At 40.1% G+C, this 10,000-nt stretch overlaps 1 protein-coding gene across 1 annotated transcript in view; it reads left to right on the forward strand.

The window, feature by feature from the left end:
* Positions 1-10,000, forward strand: part of LOC137626962 (neuroligin-1-like) — a 17,841-nt gene that overhangs the window by 5,143 nt on the left and 2,698 nt on the right. The window contains exons 4-6 of the mRNA XM_068357946.1: positions 7,092-7,282; positions 8,741-8,837; positions 9,829-9,989. Of these exons, the coding sequence (XP_068214047.1) occupies positions 7,092-7,282; positions 8,741-8,837; positions 9,829-9,989 (449 nt within the window). The remainder of the gene's footprint in view (positions 1-7,091; positions 7,283-8,740; positions 8,838-9,828; positions 9,990-10,000) is intronic.

Consider the following 10,000-nt stretch of genomic DNA (forward strand, 5'->3'; position numbering starts at 1 on the left):
GACTGTCCTGTGTTGTTTTTTCTCGGGCTGGAGATTAAGTTTTCTCGGTTGCCCGGCGAAATAACTTCACCTAACATTGTTCTGGTTGGGAGGAGGATAGCAAGCATTGCCAGTCTTCCTCCCTAATAGACAACTCTTGGTTAGGATGAGCTTCCCTAACTGCTGAGTGTGTCTCTTGCTAGAACGAAGTCTTTAGGACCCTTATCCCTTCCCCACCTCTCTTTCTTTTATTTTCTTTTGGCCACAGTCCTACTTCTGTACCTAGCATAGGTTTGGATGGAGGACCGGCTCAGCTCTCTGTCGACTGGCAATACGTGTCGGCCGGCAGAGACCCTTTGTTCTTTGCAGAGTGAACCCCAGACCTCCCTTGGTCTCTCCTCCATGTCTGCTGGTAGACCCCGGCAGGCTATGGATTCTTTGGAAGCCTGAATCCTACATTCTCCCCTTCCATAAGTTCACTCTTTCTGGATGGAAGGTCGTATGGCATGCCGCCTTATAACCTTACATCCATACTGTTTCTCTGACTATTGTGTTGCACCCCTATCCCGGCTGCCGGCTTGACAGCCGACAGACAGGCAGGAAGAGGTTCTCTGGTTCTCGGCTACTGTAGGCGGGCAATGGTTTTATTAACTTCCCCGCCGGCAGTGGAAACACAGCTTGAATCTGCTGGCCGCTACGATTAGCGGCCGGCAGCCGGTTATTGGTGTTTTCAGCCATCGGCTGGCAATGATTGCCTGCCGGCACACAGTCGCGAATCAGTGGGCTGCCGCCTATTAGTTAAATATAGTATATCTTTGAACTATGCAGGGGTATATGCCGGCCGGCACGTGCCGGCGTATCCCGGTGCGTACCAGCGAGTGCCGGCTGGCACAACAGCATGCAATGTACAGTAGTTGCTATATTTGTAGTGTAGTAGACACTGCATTAGTAGAAACTGCTGTACAGAGTTTGTGATAACACTAAAGTTCTTCAACATACTTAATGTTATCTCGTACAGCCTTTTGTTGACACCGTACATTATATAGAAAGTGAGTTCTTTCTGTATTCTTTCGATCCCGTATATTAAAACTACACATTAAATTTCCGTTTAGGAAATTACATAAGGTATTATAGTATAGAATTAACCTTAGTTTTAATATCTTGAGAGGTTACAGCAATTGACAAGACAGGAAATACAAGTATGTGTCTTTCCTTCATTCTTTTATAGCTTTTCTATATAAGCAAAGTGGTTCAATATAAGTGAAAAGCCTTCACTTGATACTCATTGACTTTTCTTCTCTTTTCAGGAGGACCATCTGAAGTGCGGGAGTGTGTTCTGTAATGTCCGCAGTAAGAACTTCTGTGGACATCAACATTGCAGGAGGCACGCAGCATGCGCAGCCTCCAGAGGTGGTCTCCGGTATTGGGACATTCAGGTTTGTACAGTATGTTCTAACCTGATTACCGAGGATTTTGAAAACCCCATGTCGACGGAGTCAAGGGATGCTGCCAGGGAAAAGTTACGATCCTGGGCGAGGGGTTTTCAGAAAAACACCTTAGGCCCCTACCTTCCAAATGAGAAGATGAGGGCCTACCTTTTCCCTTAAGCATCAGCCGATGCAGTCATTCCTCAGCCTCAGGTGGAGATTCCAACTGCCCAGAATCCGGTAGATTCTAAAGTCTCGGCCGTCCTTCCAGACATCCAATTGGACGATAGGATGTCGGAGGTGTCGGATTCTACAGAAAAGGACCTTCTAGGAGAAGGTCAAGAGGAGGAGCTGTACCAGGCTCCTCAAGTAGAAGAGGAAGAAATAGATGAGGTGTTGGTTACATCGGTTCCGGACCCAGAACTTGTTCCCTCTACATTGTCTGCTATTCCAGATGATCTGGGAAGGACTCTTTCTTCTATTGTTGAGATGATCCAACAAATTCAGAAGAAGAATGATGAGAAGGAGGCTGCAATGAAACTGGAGATACGTAGACTTTTAGCATCAAGTGGGCCGCAGAAGCGACTCAACGTGAAGGATCTTCCTTTGTGCTCGGATACCAATCCTTGGAGGTATGCCGAACAAAGGCCAATGACAATCGGGAAGATCGTCATATCTGAAAAGTTGGGAGCAATTCCTCTGGAAGAGGTGGAATTTTGGCAGAACAAATGTTCTTATCCGGACTGCTATGTCCTTCTTAGGAAGGAGCCAGCCTCAAAGGAGGAGACTGAGCCGAAGGAGATCATAGATTTTTACCATAGTAAAGCTCAGGCTTTACTATCGAGCTCGATGAAAGAGAGGGGCTTCACGAACTCAAAGGTGCCAGCCTTGAGTAAGAAGCTTCCCTCCTTTGTGGCCTCTCCTACCAGAGCCTTTCCCTTCATGGAAAAGGGATATAAGGCAGCCTTAAAGGCGGTGGAGGCAGGGAAACCATGCCCCTCCTTGGAGGAGTGCAAGCCGTTATCTCCGACCTTGCCCTTGGACCAAGGAGACTGGAGACTCAGTCGGGAAGCTGGAACCTGATATTGCTGAATGTCTGTTTGGTGAGGACCTCCCTAAATTGCCGCAGGTTCTCTTGCGCAGAGAGCAAGAGACGAAGGAAAGACTTGCGGCATCGATGTCGTTGCAAACGACATTAGAAACGATGGTAAGTGACCCCAAGATCCAGGACATGTTCATGCTAGTGGAAAAAACCCATGTGGCCACAGTTACGAAGGATCTCTATATCATTATTAAAGCTAGGAGAGCCTGTAAGGAGTTCGCGTTCGCCTCGGCTGCGGTGAGGTACGACCGAGGAAACTGATTTCCTCTCGTATCTGAGGTAAAGACCTCTTTCCCAACGATGGTTAAAGAGGTAGTAGACAAGGCCGCCACAGAGAATAGGAACCTTCTCAAAAAGTGGGGCTTGATCTTAAGAGGAAGTGTTCTCAGGATGAGGGTCCCCAACCCAAGAGGAAGACAAAAGGCCTAGGCCATCCTCTCAGCCAGCTATACTTTACCGACAGCAACAACAACAACTCCCTGTGACCACGGTGCCTCAGATAATGGCACAACCTCCAACCACGTACCACCTGGTACCTCAACAAGTGGCGACTCAGTCTCCAGTTTTTAACCCAGCCTTCGAAAGGCAGACTTCTTCCTTTCATTCGAAGGCTAGAGGAACAGCCAGAGGTCCTTCTAGATGCCTTTCAAGAGGAAGGGGATCCAGGGGAGGACGCGGTCAAGGAGGCAAGGCCCCAGGTCCACAACAGCAGAAGTCAGATGCTTCCAGTAGGAGGGAGGCTAAAGCTATTTAGGGATCGCTGGACCTTCGATCCCTGGGCCCACAGCCTAATAAATTTAGAATGGACTAGGTTGGAGTTGGAGCAAACCTCCACCTCAATTTCCTCTATTCTTCCAACACTCAACCCCAGTTCTGGAAGAATATGTCCGAGAACTCTTAGACAAAAGAGTAATCCGGAAAGTTAAGTCCATCAAATTCCAAGGGAGGCTGTTTTGTGTTCCAAAGAAGGACTCAGAAAAACTCAGAGATATTCTATACTTGTTGCCACTCAACAAGTTCATAGTGAACTATAAGTTCAGAATCCTCCACACTTCAACACATAAGGACCCTACTGCACAAAAGGGCATGTACTGTCTCTATAGACTTGTCTGACGCTTATTGGCATGTTCCAATCATCACCTCTCCTCCTACCTAGGCTTCAAGTTACATAGGAAACTTTACACCTTCAGAGCCATGCCTTTCGGGCTAAACAAAGCCCCAAGGATTTTCACGAAGCTCGCGAACGCAGCCGTCCATCAATTACGCCTAAAGGGGTCCAAGTAGTAGCTTACTTGGACGACTGGCTGGTGTGGGCAGCATCCAGGACAAATGCTTGCAAGTTTCTAAGATAGTGATCTAGTTCCTGGAACATCTTGGATTCAAGATCAACATCAAAAAAGTCTCTACTTTCTCCAGCTCAAAAATCTCAGTGTTTGGGAATCCACTGGAATTTGGAGTCACATCGACTTTTCATTCCTGGGAAGAAGAGGAAAGAGATAGCAGGATCTCTCAAGAGACTGCTGAAAACCAAACGGATATCAAGAAGCGAACAGGAGAGAGTGCTGGGCTCTCTACAGTTTGCTTCAATAACAGATCCAGTGCTAAGAATGCAGCTAAAGGATGCAACAGGAGTCTAGAGGAAATACGCATCAAACGCGCGAATAGATCTAATAAGACCTCTACCGACTCGACTGCGAACACTTCTCAAGTCGTTATCCAAACACCAAGCAACTGAAGAAATCAATACTTCTTCAACCTCCTCTCCCGTCAGTAACTATCCACACAGACGCTTCAAAGGAAGGCTGAGGAGGTCACTCTCATCAGAAGAGAGTCCAAAGAGCTTGGTCCAATCTTTTCAAGTCATTTCACATCAACTTTCTAGAAGCCACGGCAGTACTTCTGACTTTAACGAAAGTATCTCCTCGTCACTCGCCCCACATAAGACTGGTTCTAGATAGCAAGGTGGTAGTGAGATGCCTGAATCGACAAGGGTCGAGGGCACCTCAAATCAACCAAGTGATGTTGGCCATTTTTCGTTTAGCAGAAAGGAAGAAATGGCACCTGTCAGCAGTTCACATTCAAGGGTTCCGCAATGTGGCAGCGACTACAAGAAAATAGATCGTTATGTGTCTCCATACCGAGGATCCGCTAGCGGAGGCTGTGGACGCTGTCCCTAGACTGGAACAGATGGTCCAGTATTTATCTGTTCCCTCCGCACAACCTCCTTTTGAAGGTCCTTGACAACTGAGATCCTTCAAAGGGAAGGCGGCAATAGCGGCCCACAAGTGGCCAAATAGAGTGTGGTTCCCTCTGGCATTGAAACTACGACTAAAATTTGTTGCGCGACCGGATCCATCCCTGTCTCAGCGAGTACAGAAGTCGACTGTCTTCGCTTCATCACAGAAAACCAGGGGCCTACATCTCATGATTTTCTCTCCTTAGTGAGGAGGAAAGGGTGAGCAGCCGACACAATACTATTGTTAACTGAATCTATTTCCAGACCCAACGTTTCTTACCAAGAACAAGCTACCCACCATCAGGTGGGGTCCCTAGAGAATCTGCCCTCTGAAGGAAGATGTATCTCTATGTCCCGTGGGGTGCCTAAAGGTCTATCTTCATAGAACTTCAGACTTTATGGGAGGACAGCTGTTCAGAGGGGAAACCTCGGGCTCAAAGTTATCTATAGCTAAGGGGGAAACTCACCTGTGTTATTCGCAAATCGGGTCCTGACAGTACACCCGCCATTCATGATCCGTGAGGAGTTGCTTCTTCCATAAAATTTCCTTATTTATATGGACCTTGAACATCTTTGTTCATACACCAGCTGGTGGTCATCCAAGGTGTTCTTTATGCACTATGCAAAGCAAGTGGAGCAACTCGATTAATCTGTGGTAGCAGCAGGTAGAATCCTTTAACCTTTTGTTTTAAATCTGCGAGGAACAGTGTAATTAATTTGGGACGATTAATTAAGAGGGTGGGTGTGTAGTCACTGTGTGTACTACTCACTGAGAGATAGGCCACGAAAGTGTCCTTACGGACTGTTCCACTGACATTGGTGAACTATACCATAATACGGATACTTATGCCAAGCGTTTCTTACGCTAGTGTAATTAAACAGTGTACAGACTGTAGCATTATTACTAATTCAATTGAAGTGGCAAATCTGTTTCCTGGTAGATGAAACAATATTTTCTGTTGACTGTTTTCTTTGTGCTTTAATGGATATCATCCACTTTTTATAAATTTTATAAAGGTAGATCTGATATGCACGTTTATTAACTCTTTAATAAACTAATTCATAGTGAACCCTGCGTTTTATTCGCCCACACTCATTTTTATTAGAAATATACTGAGCATTGAGATTAAAATATGGATATTTTTATCATGGTATGTCTTTTAAGATGGTTCCCTGATTCAAGCGAAAGTCTACTCACTCTAACCCTTCTTTAGGAAGGGTTGACGTGGTACACCAACGGGATATTGGCAGAGATGCAAAATTAGTTCCTATGCAGATACGACCTTTATCCAATAGTTATTAAGAGTAGTCACATTGGGGAAGGGGTCACAAAGTTATTCTGACTGGCGACTCTTATACAAACTTTGCTTTATAATATATAGGGCGAGACCACTATACAAGCTTGTCATTTTGTCATCCATAAGTTATTATGTACTCCTCGAGACTTTTTCAGAATCTAGTATGACTCAACCCTGTAGGGGGCAGGAAGCACTAACATAGTTCATGCTTAGATGAAATGATGGTTGATGGTAACATCATAGGTCTCTAGGTCTTGATGGACCAGGAAAATACTTTCTTGAGAGTACGGCAACGATTGAGAATCCACAGATACAGTAATGCTCTGGTAAACTTCCATCAGGACGACATGGCCTGAGCCCAAAAAACGTATTTTGAGTGAAGCGAAAATTTTATTTTTGGGTGAGGTAGCCAAGACGTCCTGATGGACCCGCCCTTCCTTTTATTGTAAAAGGGCTTTTTGACCATTCCCTATAATACAGTATCTGTAGCACCTCGTATATCGCTACAAGGAATAAAGAGGGCGCTACCGCCTCCATCAGATACACACTGGAAACGGAATAGGAGAGATTCTTTATGACCGGCTCTCTTTTCATTCTCGTTTCGGATTCTTGTCATTTTAACCCCCTCGAAGCGTTAATACTGTTCGGGGTGAAGATAGCTATATGACGTGTCAAGAATACGTCCTCTGATATTATGTGATATCCTTGTGAGATTATTTAGGGATATTCGCTACAGGAGTTAGAATTCTGGATACTTTAAGGTAAAATTCTTTGGGAATATCACATTAGTCAAATATACCGTAGAAAGCTACCTACTAGGAACTTCCATCAGGACGACATGGCTACCTCACCCAAAAATAGATTTTTCGCTTCGCTCAAAATCCGTTATATATATATATATATATATATACATATATATATATATATATATATATATGTATATATATACCAAAAAACATAAAGTAACAGCCCCTCTAAACTAGTAAGACCATAGATCCTTTCCTACCATAATATCCTTTGGCCAATCCTTCTCACCTGGTCATCATGAGCAGGTCTCTTCAAGCGAGCAATCCTGATGTCAGGATCTGCACTCAGTCCCTGGGCTTCAGTCCGGGACCCATCTGGACACGCCTTCGATGTAGCCACCCAGCTGAACTGCCCTGTTCCAAACAACCTCTTTCGCCACTATGAAAATCTTCTCCAGTGTCTGAGGAAGAGGCCTCTGCACGACATATTGCAGGTAATTGATTATGTTGTACATATACTGTAAATGAGTGTTTGATTACTAGTGTAAGTGACCCGTCAGAAATCACAGGTTAGCATTTAAATAGATACGCTTACACACACGGATACAGACGCGCCTCTTCCTCCAAGGGTATGAATATTTTCTCTCCTCCTACTCTAGGGACTGGGAGAGGAAATGTGTATATATATATATATATATATGTATATATATACATATATATATATATATATATATACATATATATATATGTATATATATATATATATATATATACACATATATATATATATATATATATACTGTATGTAGCTAGACTCTTGCAATTTATTATAAAAGAGATCATAATTTTAACTTATTTACATATTAATTTTTTGGGTTTTACATAAGAGGTGGATATAATTTTTTTTTTTTAAATAACAATAAGACATTCTAGGAAAACAAAGGGAAAATCTTTATCTTTTGACAATTATACAATTTTAGCTTACAATCTTTCCACTCATATGATATGGTAGAATTATAGGGAAAAAAACTTTACATAATGAATTGTGCTGTTTTTAGTAATTATTCTGCCCCTGACTATGAGTCTCCACAGAGTTTAGACAACAAATGAGCTACATGGAATCGAAATAGGAAGAAACACTAATGAAATGTAACTATTCTTTTTTCTGTTTCTGTAATTATAATTTCATTCCTTGTTAACTTATATCTCTCTTAAAATTTGATTAATTCTGCTCTAGTTGCAATTTCTTTTCCTTATTTTTGATGGGTATGTTATTCCTGGAAAGAGAAAAAAATATAAGAGATTAATGATACAATTAATGAAACAATATGGCAAAAAAAGAACGAATAATCGGTTCTTTTTTCTCTATATAGCAGGTAATGACTTTAAGTTCCTAATGGGTAATTGAAGAATCTGGAAATTGTATTTTTAATATTGTGGCTACATAAAAATTATTTTTAGTAACCAACAGAACTAAATTCTAATTAAAGTCTATTTAGATACATGAAGAGATGTTTTAGATAACTAAAATGATTTTAGAAAGTTGAGTTTATATCTAACCTAACAATAAACAGTAGGACTTTAATGTTTGATTAGAAATAATTTTAACTCGAGATGATTTTATTATAGAACTTCTAATTATCTCTAGCAGAAATTACATTAAATATAAATTTCGATCCATAGTCAATCTTTATACCTAAAGGTGTGTTTTTGAAAACAAAAAATATTATTGTTAATTTGAATTTATACTAAACCTAACAATATATGACTTGACTGTTCACATATAAATGGTTTTAACTCAAAATGATTTCTTATCAGTATAGTATTACTTCAATCAATATCATGAAAGACAAACAATAAGTTGACCTTAATGTTTGTCTGAATAATAATTAGGATTTAGGAAAAATATATCTTTTATAAAAGGAAAGAAGATTGAAATGATGTTCTTAAAGGTTCAACTAAAGACATCCAAGTTTCAAGTGGCTGTTGGCCCCAGCCTTGATGGTGTCACTATCAAACCGGACTGGGAAAATGATATGAGAAAAATGGGTAAGTTTAACTTCTAAATTTTCGTAGATGGATTTAATGTGTTTGTCAACTCATACACAAAAATATTTAATTTATTATAAATGGTATTTAGGATTGTAACTCATAATGCATGAAATGAATAATACAACTGAAACCCGTAGATGTATAATATCATATATATATATATATATATATAGATATATATATATATATTTATGTATATATATATGTATATATATATATATATATATATGTATATATATATTTATATTGTATATATATATATATATATATGTATGTATATATATATATTGTATATATATATATATACATATATATATATATATATATGTATATATATATATATATATATATGTATATATATATATATATACATATATATATATATGTATAAATATATATATATATATATATATGTATATATGTATATATGTATATATATATATATATATATAAATATATATATATATAAGTATATATATATATATATATATATGCACCTCCCTTTGTGAGTGGGGATACCTTAACGTGATTGAAGGGTTAGTGTATTGCTATGATCAACAAAGCTGTACTACAGCTACCCATAGTAGCTATATTTGCTGTGAGCAATCAGACATAAATCTCCCACCATCATCAATCCGTAGTTGGCAAGCGTGGTGATGAAAACTAGCCAAACCAAAGTCATGAATAAGGACATGGATGTGGCCAATGTCCTGCAGAGTTCTAGACACAGCTGCTTTTGTTGTTGTTGTTGTTGTTGTTTTATATACACATATATATACAGTTACGAACTGAAATCCTTGCATAATGAATACATACGTTTAAACAGAATGAAATTCCTAATTTCTAAACTATAATATAAAAGTTAACTTGCACCCAAGTACTTATTCGTATATCCTAAATATCTCCATTTGTCTATACCAAGTAATATTTTTAATCACTCAACTATAAAAAGAAAAATAAGAAAATTCTTTTTCTCTTGACTTCAAAGGCAAAGAAGGTCGAACTCCAGTTGACCTCCTTCTAGGAATGACAGCTGCCAACCTCCTTGACATCCTGAATCAGCAAGAATTCCAGGAAGGATTTGATGCTGACTATAGGGAGGATATGCTGAGATCCTTCGTCGTCAATAACTATCGTTATCATCTGCAGGTGGGTATTAT

This window comes from Palaemon carinicauda, chromosome 34 (genome assembly GCF_036898095.1).
Source record: "Palaemon carinicauda isolate YSFRI2023 chromosome 34, ASM3689809v2, whole genome shotgun sequence".
NCBI lineage: Eukaryota > Metazoa > Arthropoda > Malacostraca > Decapoda > Palaemonidae > Palaemon > Palaemon carinicauda.